General features: G+C 43.0%; 1 protein-coding gene across 1 annotated transcript; it reads right to left on the bottom strand.

The window, feature by feature from the left end:
• Window positions 1–989: 989 nt before the first annotated feature.
• On the bottom strand, window positions 990–1,860 carry bhlhe22 (basic helix-loop-helix family, member e22). The gene has a single exon (XM_078217086.1). It carries the CDS (start codon window positions 1,858–1,860, stop codon window positions 1,012–1,014), a length of 849 nt encoding a protein of 282 aa, XP_078073212.1. The 3' UTR covers window positions 990–1,011.
• Window positions 1,861–18,752: the final 16,892 nt, after the last annotated feature.

The following is an 18,752-nucleotide window of genomic DNA, read 5'->3' as shown; positions in this document are numbered from 1 at the left end:
TCACTCTCATTCATCATGAGCTGCCAACAGAGCCTTTCAGGGAGGCAGTGGTACCAACTTGTCAACCAGAGTTCGCACAAACTGCAAATCAAACACACGACAGCAGTAAAAACATCGCAAGTCCGTTTTATACATATTTTATATGATATTTATATATTTATATATTGCAGATGGACAGGCACTGTGCCGTCATGCAAACAAAAAGCTCACTTTGGGTAAATAGCGTTTTTGTCATAAGAAACGTAACAAAAATATTTTAAACACATCTCAATCTGTACAGAGACCTGAAACAAACAAAACCGTGTAATGTTACAGTATCATAAACCCCCTTTTTTTTCTATAAAACCCAACTCGTTCACAGTTAAGAAATAAATTGACATCTAATCCCTTTGTCACAATAAATAATTGATTTCCGAGCTTCCCTTCCATTACCTTTCCAATTGTGATGTTTATATCTAGAAAACACACACACAGCGAAAAAAAAGGACACAAGTCGTATGGCTGGTTGTAGCTCTAGCTCTACTCGGAGGACAGTCTGGAGAGCGCAGTGAACGAATGCAGCCTGGAATTTAGCTGTATCGCAGCCGTAATCATAGCGGACAGATTCTGTTTTAGAAAGCATTGGATGAAGCTAATACAAATAATCCATAGTAGCTACTAATACTGATGGAACCTTTGAACCGACAAATATTGTTGAGGCTGGGCAGTTCTAAAAGCGTGGAATTGTTCAAATCAACCCTTCAAAAACCCAAAGATGCACCGCTCCAAACAAAAAGAAACTTTTGTTGATCCTCTCTCCCCAGTTCCTCGCCCAAACTTTTCCAACAATATTTATGTACAAATAGTCAATTCTAGACATAACCTCCAAACAACAACAAAGTCAGTTGCGGTGACTTTAGTCTGGTTTTGTTGTTGATTTCCATTTGAGTGTGGGTTGTTTTTATTTGCCCCCTCGCGATGTAAATGGTCCTCTTTATTTACTTAAAAAAGAAAAGACTGGGGTTTATTTATTTAAGGCTTGTCGCTGCACTGTTTGCAGAGACTGGATGTGACATTGTTGTAAAGGGTGGTGGTGGCGGCGCACTTCTCCGGACAGCTGGCCGCCGCCGCCGCCGCCACCGCCAAGCCGCTGGCCGTGAACGGGTAGCCGCCGGCCGCCGCTTGCTCGTAGGCTCCCAGGCTGGGGGTGAGGGCGGCGGCGGAGGAGGGCAGCGCTGCCGGCAAGCTCTGGCCCTGATTGAGGTACGCCACCAGCCTCCTCATCTCCTCCAGCGCCTGAGCCTGCATCAGGATGTAGTTCTTGGCCAGCAGCAGCGTGGCGATTTTGGAGAGCTTGCGGACGGACGGGCTGTGGGCGTAAGGGATGACCGACCTCAGCTCGTCCAGCGCGTCGTTTAAGTCGTGCATCCGCCTCCTCTCCCGGGCGTTGATGCTGAGCCTCAGGGCTCGCTGCTCCTTGTTCTTCTTGGTGGCTGCTCCTCCGTCCACTTTGGCCATGGCTCCCAGCGAGCCCGGCCGCTCCGAGCCGCCCTGCCTCATCAGCAGCAGCTCGCAGCGCTCGTCGCTGTCATCGTCCAGGCTCTGGTCGCCGCCGCTGCTCTCCCGGCAGGAGGTGACATGCTGCTCGCTGTACTTGGCGCTGCCAGTCCGCACCCCCCCTCCGCCCTCTCCCCCCGGCTGCTGGGGGACAGGCTCGGGGTCCGCCTGCTCGTAGCACACCATGGGGGACTGGGGCTCGGGCAGAGAGAGCTCGATCGCGGCGGCCGGGCGGAAAGTGTTCTCCAGCCTTTTGGCCGAGGCGCTGAGAGTTTGGTGGAAAAGATCCTCTTGTGGTGCACCGAGGTGGAGGCTCCTTTCCATTCTCGCCAGATCAAGTCCGTTGGCTGGGGTTTTGTTGCTGTTGCATAAACTACTCTTTTAATATCTCAACTTGTCCTGGCTTTGATCTTTTCACCACTTGATGGTGATGCCTGCACTTTTTTGAACCCTGTGATCTGTGCCGATGTGCTGCTGCTGTTGTTACTGATGATGGTGATGATGATGAACACCTCGTAACGCTTATCTGCTTGGATTCACCTTCAAGATATTTCCGTGGCGATCAGCAGACGGGAGTCTTTTACATCATTATCTCCGAGCAGGTTATTATGAAGGGTTGCCTGTTGGGACCGAGCTTCCACCAATCAGGTTAACGTTTTAATTAATAGGATTAAAACGGTAACAAACAATCTAGACGGCGAGATCTACCCCTCTCCCTAACTGCTCTGTTTGAATGGAGAGGAGCTCCCCAGCCCCCGGTCGCTGAATGTACACATGCACTTTATACATAGGAGAAAACACCGCCACAGCTTACAGAGGTGGCGCTCGGTCCATTATTCCTCCAGCCATCTGTATACACAACTTAACGCATATGTTTTCAAGGCTTTTTTGTCCCGTTAGAAAACGAACAAATGCCTTGCGCTGACATGTGTGGCGACTTTCACCCATCAATGAGCACACTTAATACTCCAGTCCTACAAGTCTGCTCCCCATCTCTTAGACCCGATCACACATAGAGCTGGCAAACGTAAAAGCAGCGAGCAGCGGAACTGCCGAGGTGTATTTATGCAATTTTTCCCGGAGCTGAACAGAAACAGTACAAACTCACTTCACGTTTCTGACTATTCTTGTTTGATTTTAATCGCCCTTGATGGCGCCGAGCGTTTAGTAGCAGCTTTTCATTCTTGTGACATCAGTCCCGAGTACTATTCCACAACACCTCCAGCAAATCAATCTGTGTCAGGATAACTGGAGGTACCAATGTATTTGTTCCCCCGGTTTCATTAAAACCCTTTTAATTGTGTCTTTCAGAGTTGGCCCCAGGTGTTCGACTCTTTTCATTACATTTTCCCCTAATGTGATGAAATTCTAATTCTCGCCTTCCATATGGTTAAATTTTTCCGCAGAGAATTGGTGGAAAAGATAGAGAATTTATTAATCTTCCTAATCTATTCCACAACGCAGAGCTCCTGTCTGTTGCTGGAAGATACGGTAACAGTTGAGTCTATTTGATGTGCCCATGATCTCAGTGAACCAGCAGGACTCCAGCAAGCTTTTCACTAGAAGTTGTAAATGGATAATGTAACCTGTATGAGTTCAAAACTGAGCCAAATCTATTGCTTGCATGTTTTGTATATTAGACGAGGATAGTTCAGAAGTCTATCTATCTGTGATGGGGATCATTTAATTGTCTTCATTCATAGAGGCTGTCTATTTTATGCCAAGGTATCATTTCACTATATATAGCTATTGAAATATTTGAACCCCACTCTACAAGACGTGGAGGTGGATCTAATGCTGTTTCTGTAACTGTTTGAAGGATGAGTTTATCTTTTTTTTTAGGATTTCACTCTCCGGTTCCTATACGCGGAGGTACTTGCTGTTTCAGAGACAGCTTAATCTCTACAATCATCATGAGCCTTGATGCGACTGAATGAATAAGAAAGGCACCTGGAGACAACATCTATAACCTTTTGTTATAAAGTCAAGTAAAAGGGAAAAGAATGTCCCAGACTCTATGCAGGACATTGCCAGCAACATTTCCAAAAAAATTAAACCGAGTTAACATCTTTCAGGATCAAACGAGAATCTTATATTAATGGTAAGGCTTCCTCCATGTTCATTGGCTAATTCACCAATAGAAGACTTATAATGAGAGGGGGGGCGGGTGGGATGGAGGGAAACAAACAGAAAAAGAAAACCAGAGAAAAAAAGAAGTACAAGCAACCCATGTAAGCTCCATGTTTTGAAGTGATTGGAGAGATTGTTCCGGCAACTTTTACAAAAGTTTATCCAAATTATTTCCAAGGTTTCTGGTTCCTGTTCATTTCCTTTCTTTATGGGAATAGATTTTTTAAACTTGTCATCTCAGTCCAAGATGGGTAGAGTGGAAATTTGGTATTTTCTGCAGATCTGTTCTCCGGAACCTGCGGTTTGGTTTTTATTTCAGGTTTCCGACTTAGTTCCCCCGCCACCTTTTTGCTTGATTAACTTGTCCTTCGCTATTGACCTGTGTCCATGACTTGTACAAATCTGGAAAAGCATGGTATGATCCAATACAAGTGCGACAATTGAGATTGCAATTTTGATTTGTGCTTGGGACCCAGTGGCAATTCGGAACAACAGGTATCCAGCAGTAACTTTCCAACCCTTATGTCGGTTTCCCGATTCCGGTGAAACTGCATGAAACAGACAAAGGTGGAGGAGTGTTATTTACAACAGGATATATTTTCTGATAACGATGTCGTGCTTGTCAGTTAATTATCACATTATCTTCGATTTTAACTTTAACTAGTTGCTAGTGATCGAGTTTACACATTTTAGTGACAGTGATGGACATGAATTCAAATTGTTGGTGATTGATTTAAACCTCGTTATTGTTAAAATTCGCTGAGAATACTTAAAGTTTAGTTATTAGTGTCACAAGTAGGCTTACATTAAAACTGCAATGAAGTTACTGTAACAATCCCCTCGTCGCCACACTCCGGCGCCTGTTCAGGTACACTGAGGGAGAATTTAGCATGACGCACCTAACCAGCACATCTTTAGGACTGTGGGAGGAAACCAGAGCACCCCAGAGGAAACGCACGCAGACACGGGGAGAACATGCAGACTCCGCACAGACAGTGACCCCGGGAATCAAACCCGGGTCCCTAGGGCTATGGGGCAGCAGTGCTAATCACTGTGCTACCGTGCCACCCCTTGAATACTGGTGAATTCTGCATTATTAGCTAGTAATCTGCAATGGTCGGGTGTATTTTGCATTTCCCTTGTCCCCTTGCATATAATAGCAAAACAATTGTTAATATTTATTTCCTTGCGCCCAGTACTTTCAAAGTAATGTGACAGGGTTTTAAAATGATAATCAATTGCTGTAATTGAAAGTCAAGTGACTTGACATTTCTCCTCTGGGATTATCATTGCCGAAAGTAGGCTGGATCTAGTAAAAGGCGTGACAACTGATCACCCGTGTCTGATAGCTAAGTGATCTTTTATAACATAAACGCATTTTCCATCTCCTCATGACCAGGGATGATTATAGGTGAACTGACAAACCTTAGTGTAGGACTGAATGACTTCAACTGCAGTACATCCAGTTGTAATACTGAAAACTTTCCTTACGTTGACACACGTAGATAGAAAATATTGAAAAAGGGGAAACGCTATTCCACCATAAAATATTTACTGGATGCAAATATCATGAATGTCGATTTGTTTATGAACTACTTACTCTGCCCTGTTCAGCTGCCCTGTGGCAATGTTCGGCTGATATGAATGAACACATGTTGCCCAAACAGTGATCGAATGAGAATCTTCAGCCTGTCATAAAACGGGAGTAAGGTTTGTACAACAGCATTAGTATTAGGAATCTGGTAACATTTAGTGCAGGAAAGATTAGGTCTAAACATGTCCCTGTGAAAGGAACAGTAATCAATTCAAGTGCATCAACTAGCCTAGTTCTACTTTCATGAGGGGGCTCGTATTTTGTCCACGTATCCTTGAATTAACAGGTTGTCTTTACTGTGTGCTGTGATCATTAGCCCAGGTCTGTAGAAAATTATGCCACCATCATGTTAATGCATTGAGTAAAAAACAATCCCCCTCAGCAATGGACTCCCTGCGGTACAGTGAAGCTGCCACTAATGCCACCTCAGTGGGGTTCTATATCTTTGTTGCATCTCCATATTCATCTCCATATAACTGAGGACACTCAGTACATAATAACATCTAATAATACCACAATTTCTATCAAAGCACTATTAATTCCGCAAAGGACTTGGAACTCCATTTTAATAAATGTTGTAATCCCTGTTAACAAAGGTGTGTCACAGAAACCAACCGATTGTTTTAGAATCGGAAGAGTTTTGGGGTGTGCTGGGTCAGAGAAGTGCTTTGCCTGAATTTTGAGCTGCTGATGGGAAGCAAAATCTAATTTTCCATCAAAGTAGAAATATTGGGATGATCCTCAGGGATCTACTAATCGGATCACTAACTGTCTCGGAGGAAAACCCTTTATTGGATTAGATCAGCTGGTATTAAAGAGTAAGAACAAAGTAGGTATTTAATACACACATAAGAGGAATTTGTTTAATTGATATTTTGTTGTTATTACATTTTCGAGCCCGTGTATTTGAGGCTGAGCAAAAGCTGGAGGGCGTGAATATTTTATTGGTTGATTCGTACTGTATTGATCACAAAACTGTTACGATCGTGACAAAGGAAGAAATTGCGAATATTGGAAGTCAGAAATAAAGACACTAAATACTGGACATCCCACCACAGGGCTTTGAGTTTTTGAGAAAAGACAGATTAAACATTCAGGTGGAATTCAGAGATTTTTTTGAAGTCTCCACCAGGTGTCTGAATCTATTTTTCATTTTGCAGATGTCAATGGATCTGCTTGTGTTTTGCAGCATTTTAAATTTTGAGACTGCGTTTCACGTGTTTGTGAACCAGTCTGAAAAACTGTATCAAAGTAGCAGGGATCTAACTTGATGAGTGCAAGATGAAAAGCTTAGACAGTATATATATTTTTTCAGCACGTATGTAATCCCTCCCTGCAAAGAGATGAGACCAATTTGGCCCCACACATAAGATGTGCTCCAAGGAGCTGGGACACAGAAGTGTGAATATAGTTACATGTTATAATGCCATGCTGATGTCCCATAGAGATCAATGTGCTTATGAAGACAACCCAGGGCTATGTGTGCAATGTTGATAATAAATGTGTTAAATCTGATGAGTGTTGACTGGAGTGTGGTGACAGCTCCAAATTAGCCAAAAAGTTCCTTCCATTTTCCATACTTCTTGTACATATTTCTGTGACCCACCAGGTCAGAGAGGGGATGCCCTTACTCCCTGTGATTCAAATCTTCGTGAATGGGTGAAGGAGGTGGGTGAAATTGCTGTCGAGAGAGAGGTATGGGTAAAGGTTAGGGACATGACCAAGCCATAAGAAATCAGAGGAAGCTCATCTGGCAACTTGGGATGAGGGTAAAGCATACCCAAGAACAAAAAAAATGAGCAGACAGTTTTTATACTGCTGAATGGCACTTTCTTGGAAATAAACATAGATTCTTGACAGCCAGAGACGAGCAATTTATTAACAGCTAACAATCATTATGAATGGCTTAACCCACGTGCTAAAGTGTTTGGAACACACAACATCCGTTGCTTATTGATTATTTTGGACTACATTTCATGTGTACTCTGCATTTTCAGCTTCCAGTAATAATTTTAATTAATTTCTTCTATTGTTTTCTGTTGTCCTCTTTATGCATACCAAGCCTTCTGCCAATTCTCATTTCCGCTTTCGATGTGATCTCTCACCGTGTTGGAGTGCGTGGAGCACCACACACTATTGGGAATTGTGACTCTCCAAGTAAATGTAACATAATTATAGTAAAGTGTGCAAACTGTTGGATTAGAACAATTAACGAGTTGTATTACATATAATTAACATTCAGGACCTGTAGAGTTGCCAATACGTCATCTATATGTATAACAATCGCAGCAATATTAATTCAAAATAAATAATGGGCTGGAGTTTATTATAAAAATAATAGTGGGCTTCATGGTGCTGATTGTTACTTACATTTAAATCACACAGTAGCTTTCGGCAATGCAGATAGGTAATTAAAGACAAATATCCGGAAACAACACTGCAAACAGTATGTCGCTGTTTAACACCTCCCCCCCCCCCGCCCCCCTCTCCCATTCCAATGTACTGAATGTTGTGAAGATCCTGTATTTCTGTAATAGGTATATATTAAAGTTGCCACAAAAGGTAGAGTGTCCATTTCAATACCCTGGTCAATAAACCTTACTGCCGAACAACACCAAAAATTAACTCTTACAAGAATAGAGTTTCATTGCTTAGATTTTGATTGTCGTTGAAGACTTAAAAGAGAAATTGTAAATTATACTTTCATTTGTGTCTCTTTCTCCTGCCCTTAATCCAGTCTTGCTTTCCCTAATTTTATTTTCTGTAAAAGATTTGGTATTGAATTCACTATTCTAACCTAACTTTCTGCTTCAGATTCAGCTGCCAATTAACAATTCTTACATCTGATTGGTTAAGGAGATGTACAGTTGTCTGCCCTGTCCATACAGACCCCAGATGCCTTGCAGAGGGCACTGTTTATTTGCATATCTAACATTGCAACTTCCAGGGCAAAGGTCATAGAAATTATCTGGGAACGGGCAAGTCTAATGAATGGTGGGCAATGTTCATTGAAACTGAAATAGAGATCTGATGCCCTGCAATGGACATTATACCATTTGGATATCAAACCTATTACGACTTCCAGGGCAAAGATCATATAAATTATTTGAGCAGGGCGAGTCTAGCAAATGGTGTGCAATGTTCATTCCTCAGTTCTTGTCCATTATATTTTTACAGTTCATTGTTCACGATCCCATAAAATCATAAAGCCATAGAAACCCTAACCCAGGGCCAAATACCTCCCCTGCCCCCCCAACCCTATCCCAATTACCCTGTGCATTTACTTCACTTTTCTCCAAGCCTACACATCTTGGGACAGTAAGGGGGAATTTAGCATCGCCAATTCACCTAACCTACACATCTTCAGACTGAGGGAGGAAACTGGAGCACCCGGAGCAAATCTGTGCAGATACTGGGAGAATGTGCAAGCGCCACTCTGTCTCCCAAGGCTGGAATTGAACTCAGTCTCTAGTGCTGTGAGGCAGCAATACAAGTCACAATGTCACTAATTCATAATAAAATTACAGTGGATAAGTCTGTAGGTTATAAATGTAATGCATTTCCAGTATTTTCTGTGTTTATATAACAAAGCTGCTGATCCCATAATTTTTGTTATTTAAAACAGAACTGCTCATCCAGATAAACAGCTTCTGTGACAGTAGAAACAAATAAACATGAGTGAATCTGTTCAGTTAAAACAAGAATCAGTGACGAGCTTTTCACATTAAGCATGAGACACTTTTTTTTTATGTAGCTTGCCACCATATCCTTACACAGTACATCAGAATCAATGTCCATCATATCTGAAGCTGGGTGAAAACCAGCAAGGAGGGAAGCACACTGTGACATGTTGGAACATGAAGCCACAGCAATATGGACTGGTGAGATGAAAGTTTAATCTTTCATTCCTCTGCTGCCCTAATTTCAGTAACGCAGCTGCTGAGAAGCATTAAACAGAGGCCAAATGCTTCACTTAAAGAACAAAAGGAAAATTGGATGTGGAGAGTCTCCAATAAATAGCTTCCACATGTGTCCCAGTGACTGACTAACTGCAGTTTTGACAATACCTGGGAGTAAACTGCTTGCTCAGAGTTTTGGATGCAAAAAATGTGTGTGAGTGAGTGAAGGGGACATAATCATGAAGGGAGAAAATTAGGAATATTTGTTCTAATAGGAGAATAAAACCCCCCTCTGCTGTCCCCACCCAGCTAGATATTAAATTTAATGCACAATTAGTATTTGCTATGTAGGGGATTATTCAGTGGTTATGAAAAAGCTGTCACTTGGGTGAAAGTAGATCAGTGGCAGCTGTAAAGAAGTATTTGATACAATCTGCCCAAACACTCAAAAAGTAAATGCTTATATATTGCTCAACATGATAGACCAGGGAAGTTTCCGGTCTGTGCTAAGATGGTCATAGACATCCTGTACCTTATTTTATCAGCCCTGTGCTTGCTGAAGTACATTAGTTCCCAGTTCAGCGATATCACTATTAAAAATTCTGATCCTTGATTTCAAATCCCTTTGAGGCCTCATCTCTCACAATTTCTGTAAACTTCTTCCTTACAAGTCTCCAAGATCTCTGTGCTCCTCCAATTATGGCCCCTTGCACACCCCCAATTTTAATGCCTCTGCCATTGATAACTGTGACTTCAGCTGCATGCATCCTAGGCTTTGGAATTCCTTCCTTAAATCTGTACACTTCTCTGACTCTACTCCTTTAAGATCCTCCTTAAAACATACCTTTTTGACTGAATGTTTGGTCAACTGTCCAAATATCTCCTTTTATGACTCTATGACAAATTTTGTTTGATAGCAATCCTGTGAAGTGCCTTGAGATGTTTATGTCAAAGGTGCTAAATAAATTCATGTTGTAGATGAGGAGAGGAAGGTAAACCTTTGATTGATATCCAGTAATCATAGTTGGAAAACGTGCATGAAAGGGAGATAGGATTGGGCTCAGTTGCAATGACAAATGGTCTTAAATAGCCGACTGTCATTCACTAGTTAGTGTCCAACAAGAAGAATGATCACTTGGACACAAATGGGAATGTTTTGCAGTAAAAATGAGCATATTCCAATGAGGAGAGAAGAAAAGAAAAATATGCAAAGAAATAAGTAAAATTGAAACATTTGGTAAAAACAACATGGGTCAATCATGTTTCAGTTTATTTATTAGCATCACAAGTAGGCTTACATTAACACTGCAATGAAGTTACTGTGAAAATTCCCTAGTTGCCACACTCTGGTGCCTGTTCGGGTACACTGAGGGAGAATTTAGCATGGCCAATGCACCTAACCAGCACGTCTTTCGCACTGTGGGAGGAAACTGGAGCACCCGGAGGAAGCCCACGCAGATGCCGGGAGAATGTGCAGACTCCGCACAGACAGTGACGCAAGCCAGGAATTAAACCCAGGTCCCTGGCACTGTGAGACAGCACTGCTAACCACTGTGCCACCGTACCGCCCTACTACAGAGTCAGGAGAATTTACAGTGGGGAATAGAGAAATGGCAGAGAAGCTAAATTATTACTTTGTTTCTGCCTTCACTGACGAAGATAAGAAATTTCCCAATGACTAGGACAAATGAGGAATTGAACGAAATTTGTATTAGTAAGAAGGTTGTATTGGAGAAATTACTGGGACTGAAGGTTCATAGGTCCCTGGAACTTGATATTCTATATCCCAGAGTGTTGAAAGAGGTAGCTATGGGGATAGAGGGTGCATTGGTGCTCATCTTCAAAAATTCTATAGATTCTGGAATGGTTCCTGCAGATTTGAGTGTGCAAATGTCATCTCACCAATTAAGAAGGGAAGAAGAGAGAACATAAACTTACATCAGTAGTAGGGAAAACGCTAGAATCTATGATAAAGAATGTGATAAATGGACACTTGGATGATTATGAACTAATTGGGCATAGTCCACATGGATTTATGAATGGGAAATCATGTTTGCTGAACCTGTTGGCCATTTTGAGGATGTTACTAACATCCTCACCAAAGGAGATTCAATGGATGTAGTGTACTTGGATTTTCAGAAGGCTTTTGAAAAAGTCCCCCACAGGATGTTGATTTGCAAAATTAAAGCACATGGTATAGGAGGTAACACACTGGCATGGATTAAAGATTGGCTAACAGGCCAAAAGCAGAGTATAAGTAAACAGGTTATTCTTGCATTGGCAGGCTGTGACTAGTGGGGTATCGCAAGGATCAATACTTGGGCCTCAGCAGTTCACAATCTATATCAATAGATTGGATATGGGGACCAAATGTAATACTTTAAAACTCACAGATGACACAAAGCTAGGTGGGAATGTGTGTGTGAGGAAGATGCAAAGCAGTTTCAAGAGGATTTGGACCAAGTAGTGAGTGGGCAAGAACATGGCAGATGGAATGTAATGTGGAAAAATGTGAGGTCATCCACTTTGGTAGGAGGAACAGATGCACAGAGTATTTCTTAAATAGTAAGATTAGAATGTTTGATGTACAAAGGGATCTGAGGTGTCCTCATTAGTAAGTCACTGAAGGCTAACATGCAGATGCAGCAAGCAATTAGGAAGGCTAATGGTATGTTAACCTTTATCACAAGAGAATTTGAGTACAGATTAGCGAATTCTTGCTTTAATTGTATAGAACCTTGGTTAGACCACACCTGGAGTACTGTGTGTAGTTTTGGTGCCCATACCTAAAGAAGGATATTATGGAGGGAGTGTACCAAAGGTTGACCAGACTTATTTCCGAGATGGCAGGACTGAACTATGAAGTGAGATTGGGGAAATTGTGCCTGTGTTCTCCAGAAATTCGAAGAATGAGAGATGATCTCATTGAAAATACTTAAAGGGATTGACAGGGTAGTTGCAGGTAGGATGTTTCTCCTGGTTGGGGAGTCTAGAGCCAGGGGACATAGTTTCAAAGTAAGCACCGAGATAAGGATATTTTGTTTTACCTGAAGGGTTGTGAATTGTTGGAATTGTCTATCCCAGCTGTGGAAGCTCAGTCATTGAGAATGTGTAAAATAGAGATTAAAGATTTCTACATACGTATGCTGTAAAGAAATACGTGGATACTATGGGGAAAAGGCACCAAAGTGGAAGATCAGCCATGATTGTATTGAATAGCGGAGTAGGCCCAATGGGCTGAATGGTCTACTCCTGCTCTTATGTTGAATTGCAAATCAAACTTACTGTGGTTACATTGACTTCCACATACATTTTGTGACCGAGGGCCTGAAATAATGAGGCTCTAATTTCTTTCCATCAAACAGCTGACCAGGGACCCGGGCTCAATTCAAGTCTCAGGTAATTGACTGTATGGAGTTTGCACATTCTCCCCATGTCTGCATGGGTTTCCTCCGGGTGCCCCGGTTTCCTCCTACACTCCAAAGATGTGCAGATTAGGTTTATTGACCATGCTAAATTGCCCTTCAGTGTCAGGGTAAATAGGCGGGGTTATCAGGATAGGGTCTGGGTGGGATTTTGGTCGGTGCAGACTTAATGGGTCAAATGGCCTCCTTCTGCACTGTAGAGATTCTATGATTCTGGACAATCGCCATCAAGTCCTGAAGTGGACTCCTGACTCAGAGACAGGGTTGCTACCCATGGCAGAACAAGAGAGACTCAATTCGATTCTCACAGAATCATAGAGTGCAGAAGGAGGCCATTCAGCCCATTGAGTCTGTACCAACCATAATCCCACCCAGGCCCTATCTCTATAACCCCATGCATTTACCCTAGCTAGTTCCCCTGACACTAAGGGGCAATTTAGCATGGCCAATCCAGCTAACCCGCACATCTTTGTACTGTGGGAGGAAACCGGAGCAAACAGAGGAAACCCATGCAGACACAAGGAGAATGTGCAAACTCCACACAGTCAGTGATTCAAGCCAGGAATCAAAGCCGGGTCCCTGGCGCTGTGAGGCAGCAGTGCTAACCACTATGCCACCGTGCCACTGATTCTGTACTCTCAAAATGAGAGCCAGTGCTGACAAGGCTTATTATTCTCAAATGCTAACTCCGTTTATTTCTCCACAGATATTGCCAGAACTGTTGAGTATTTCCAGCATTTTCTGTTTTTAACCAGTCACATTATTGACTTTTGTTTACTCCTTTTACATGAATCTATTTACTCAGCCATTCCAGAGAGTCAATTGGTTTGACGTGGGTTGAAGAACCATTCTGATATCCATAGGGGAAAACTGCAAGTTCAGTATTTAACTAAATTGGATATGTTCTTCTCCAATGAGAGAAAGTAACAGTTTCTATAATTGTACATTGAAACTGATTTGAGGATGCTCCATCTCCAAATTGATTCTTTAGCAAACTTACTTGTTCTTGCAAAGGTTTATTCATAATAGATTCACAGCAAATTTTGGTGAAAGGAATCAACTGGCTGGTAGAAAATATTTTCAATTATAAAAACAGGCAGACAAGTCTTGGAAGAATGTATCAACACATTTTATTAACCACTTCACTACACCCACATTGTGATTTCACTTGTTACAGCTCATATTGACTCTGCACAGTTGTAATAATGATGCCATCTGGTGTCTTCCCAGCACCTGGGATTATATTGAAACAATGACAAATGGTGGATTTAATAGTGACTGAGATTAAATAGCCAGAATACATTGAATATCATAAAGCGAATTGTTAATATGCATGAATTTATACTTAACTGTTATGAATGTGAATTGTCTAAGAAATATATTGTCATTTATAAACCAAAAAGATCATACTCACTAGTTTGCAGCTTGTTGGGGAAAATCAAATGGTGGTTCAACACAACATGAATCACTTGTGGTTCATTGGAATGGAGGGAAACATCATGTTTTCCTATTCCACCTTTTCTGATATTGTTAAGGCTTTCATTACATGGGCGACACGGTGGCACAGTGGTTAGCACTGCTGCCTCACAGCACCAGGGACCTGGGTTCAATTCCAGCCTTGGGTGACTGTGTGCAGTTTGCACATTCTCTCCGTGTTTGTGTCGGTTCCCACTGCGTGCTCCGGTTTCCTCCCACAGTCCAAAGAGGTCTAGGTTAGATGGATTAGCCATGGTGAATGTCAGGGTTATGGGGAGATGGGCCTGGGTAAGATGCTGAGTCAGTGCAGACTCGAATGGCAGTGCAGGGATTCTATGATTACCAAGATTCTAATTGTAACATTTATATTGAATATTTTTATATCACTGAAAGATAGTTTTAACTTTGCAAAATTATGCAGTGGTACAATAGCCAAAAGTGTGGTGATTAACTACAGATGTTGGATGAACATGAGGAGATAGATCTTGAAAACAGATATCATTCTGGCTGCACATCGGACAGCAGTATAGCTGAAATTCATGGAACACCAACTTATGAAGGTAGTCTTCTGGACTGTCTTCATATTTCTAACGTTAAAGAAAAAAAGACAGGAGAGCTGGATCTGCTCTAACTTAACAAAATAAACCCAAACTTGCAAAGCTCTGATTTCTCTAAATAGAAAATGGAGATGTAAATAAATGATAAAGTTCATTTTGGATCTTTTTGGTTTATGAATGGCGATATATTTCTCAGCTAATTGACTCCACATTTCCAAGGCTGTACATGCGAAGATCTATGGAAAATGCTATCACGCCAATTCTCTGACCCATGCTCCCTTGAAGCATTGCAGGCAAAGGGAACATGACCAGAGTCATTGCAATCGGGGTTTTCCTATGGGCATCATCGCAGGTGGGATGGGAAAACTTTGAGAGCCGCCAAAAGTCCGGAAAAAATGTGAGTTTACCATTGTGCAATTTAACAGCGAAATGATCATTACAGTGTTTGGTGGAAAACTATAGTGTGAGAAACAATAGTCAAGATGTGTTTAGGAAAGTCCCACAAACATCAATGAGAGGAATGACCAGTTAATCTGTTGTGGTGGTTTTGGTTTGGAAAAAGTACTAATGAGCATACCTTGAGTGTTAGGAATGGATTAACAGACCTTCCAATTAAGCCCTAATTTGATGTTAATTATTCAATAGAAGTCACTGATATATAAAGGAGTCACAGGTGGCACTATTTTGTTGGTGGAGAATTGTGTGTGAAGTTGGATCAAAGAAATAAAGGTATTTTATGAAAAGCAGAATTCGTATCTCTTTTACTCTAGAGCAACTGAGAAGCTCAAACATTGAGAACTGCCATTTCTTTTCAAATACTACTGTGGGACCTTTAACTACAGCTCGACAGGAAGGTAAATTCTCAGCTCAATTAAACGGTAATCCAATACAACACCCCAGTGGAGGATTACCATAGATTATGCGCTCATATCCTGGAATGCGAATATGAATTATCAATGATAAGCCATACTTTCTCAATTTGGTTTACATTTAACTTCAGATACCAGTGCTCAGATCATCCACACTCTGCAGACTTTTTGGTAGAGCATCACTTTCACTGATCAATTAGCATTGAATGCATGCTCGTATCTGGTAACATGGCTTGCAATAACAATCTTTAAACTCAAAGGCAAGTCATGATCCCAACTGAGCCAAGGTCACAGAACACAGTAAAATGTCTAGGTGGCTATGCTGTACCTTTACAAATGGCAATAGATGGAACTTTCACTTTTAGTAGCTGTGGCTTTGGATTGGTCACCTTTTATGCACCTCACCAAATTTTCCTTTGCATTGATTGAGCAACATGCAGAAATGTACTTTCTATAGCTCTCACAATCTGCATTAGGATGGGTGAATAATTTTGTAATCCTCTACTGATGGAACTTCAAAACTCTGAGTCCTATTTTACGATTGTGGAGCAGATCTTTTTCATGCTCATCAATGTAAAGGTACTGCTGAGGAATGAATCCCTACCTAGTTTCAGCATCAGCACCAAGCACTACCAAATCCCCCTTAACTCTGCCCCAAAAACATGTCCCAGGAGTGTATTCCCTACTGATCAGAATTACCTTTCACCCATTCCCACACAAGCTTTCCATTCATCTGTGTGCGGGATTGTCACTTAGAACCGGATTAGGACCAGTTTTGTGCTATAGATCCATGCTCAATGTGAATTTGATTACGACTGCCCAAACTTACTTCACACAGGACCCTTGCAGTTGGAAAAGACTTTAGTCCCATCAGTCTGATGGATCTGAACCCAGGTCACAGAGGTGAAAGGTCAGCCTTAAACCTACTGCCCCATTTATGTTCCTGTGAACTAGTTTTCAACCATCACATACACAGAGTGCAGGAATTCCTCTCATGTCTCCTGCTTTAAAATTTAATATTCAAATGAAGGTAGAATTTACAAGGTACAAGAAAATATAATGTTCAGTATTCTAAAACCATTATTCACCTTTGGCTCCTTCATCTAAGCTCGCTCGGATTTGTAAGCCTCAATTCACTTTGCAACTATTACAATCTCCAAACCCGTAGAAACAAAATACACAACTTGCTGTACAATATGATACAATTTATTGCATTGATTGTTGTTGACATAAGGAATGGATGTTTTAGGATATCATTGCTTGTTAATGGTTTGCAGAGCCGTTTGAACACTGAGCAAACTTAGGAGGGTGGGCAGGAGGAGGAGTGAATGCAAAATACACTCATGGCCAGGCCTAAGGTTAAGGCTCTGGGTATTTTAACTCCTAGGCTTCACCTACATTGTCAACCTATTCATCTGAAAGATGTGGAAAGGAACAGCTGACTGGTGGGCAGGAAAGGAAGTTCAGGCGACCAGAGGCCAGTAGCTGGTCCAAAGGAAGGCCCAGCAACAAAATGGTAAGTTAAAGGGTGGGATTGTTGTGAGGAAAGGAGGGCTGAGTCAGTGGTAGAGGAAGTCACAACTTTTCTTGTGGGGCATTGTGGATTCCGTCAGAATATTCTTGCTCCTTTCCGAGTTAAAAGGAAAGGTTTTCCTTTTGCCTCGGAGGACCTTTTCCACCTCAGACTGCTGATGTGCATTGTACATTAGCCTGACAGGAAAACTGCAATTACTTCCTTACTCTGGTCACAGTTAAAATGCAATCAAGAGTTTTCCAGTTTTGCTTTCAGAGTCGGAGAAAGGAAGTCAGAATTACTTCCATCCCAGGGGTGGGGGGGGGGAGGGGGGGGGGGGCGATCCCAGGGGTGGGGAGGGGGGGAGCGATCCCAGGGGTGGGGAGGGGGGGAGCGATCCCAGGGGTGGGGAGGGGGGGAGCGATCCCAGGGGTGGGGAGGGGGGGGGGAGATCCCAGGGGGGGGGGGGGGGGGGGCGATTCCAGGGGTGGGGAGGGGGGGGCGATTCCAGGGGTGGGGAGGGGGGGGCGATCCCAGGGGTGGGGAGGGGGCGATCCCAGGGGTGGGGAGGGGGGGGGATCCCAGGGGTGGGGAGGGGGGGGGCGATCCCAGGGGTGGGGAGGGGGGGGGCGATCCCAGGGGTGGGGAGCGGGGGGGGGCGATCCCAGGGTTGGGGAGCAGGGGGGGGGGAGCGATCCCAGGGGTGGGGAGGGGGGGGGGATCTCAGGGGTGGGGGCCTTCTAATTGGCAGAAGATTGGGTGATCGATGAGTAGCTGCAGGGATTGTGAATGGAGGCAGGACTGATAGAGGGAGGGCCTGATTTAAACAGACCATTGCTACCTGGCTGCTGTTTCACTGAATCACTGGCTGTGTTACTGATGGAGTGGGAAAGGCAGAGGACTGGAATCCGGGGCAGGGTTCTCCCTCACTTTGCGATACAGACCAGAGGCAGTGATGGGGAGGAGAGATGTCCTCTTCCTGCAGGGTGGCAGGAGAAGGCCACTATTCCGAACCTAGCAGGTGTGATTGAGGTGGTTGAGACAGTCAGCGGCAGGGGTGTGGTCAGGAGAACTGGGTGAAAAGTTAATAAATGTTCAATGTCTTTGTTACTCTGAGTGCAACACCAGGTCCTCATGGCATGTCTCTGGGTAATAAACCTCCAGCATTGTGGAAGCTGTGATGTGCAATAAATGGTGGTGGTGGCTGCGCTTGTAAGGTTTGACAGGAATGCTAGCTGTATTTAAGGTTGGTACAGACACAGGACTCTGTCCTTCTCTGCAATGTTTGAACCTGTGGGAGACATCAGAATTGATCATGAGAATTTGCTTTTGCAGTGTTGAGGCTTCCCAACGCAGTTGGAGTTTTGGTATGTTGTTGGATGGTCTGGGTTGCCTCAATCCTCTTAATGTACATACTGCAGGTTTTATTCACTCTCTCCATCAGTGATGTCCATCTTACCTTCCCTATCCTGTTTGTGGTCAAGCATCCTGACAATCTGTGTGGGATGGGAACCCCTTTTCCAATCTGCACCCTTTCGGGGGCATTGTAAACCCAAAATGAGAGAGGCAAGATACTGCCGGCCTCTATGGCCAATACTAACAGCTCATTGACTAGGAAGCTGACTGTATCAGTGTGGGCAGGTCCTCAGCAGTGTGTCTTGTTGAGCAGTCAGTAAGTACCCAGGGCTCGCATTCCTGTTAGGTTCAGGAGCAGCAAACGCCCTCAGACTCTTGAAATAAAAACAAAAAATAC

This window comes from Mustelus asterias, chromosome 7 (genome assembly GCF_964213995.1).
Source record: "Mustelus asterias chromosome 7, sMusAst1.hap1.1, whole genome shotgun sequence".
Taxonomy (NCBI): Eukaryota; Metazoa; Chordata; class Chondrichthyes; order Carcharhiniformes; family Triakidae; genus Mustelus; species Mustelus asterias.
Note: the sequence above shows the minus strand (reverse complement) of the source record. Positions and strands in the feature narration are given on the sequence as shown.

Coding starts and splice junctions, on each gene's coding strand:
- bhlhe22 (XM_078217086.1), bottom strand. CDS start 1,860: ATGGAAAGGAGCCTCCACCTCGGTGCACCACAAGAGGATCTTTTCCAC.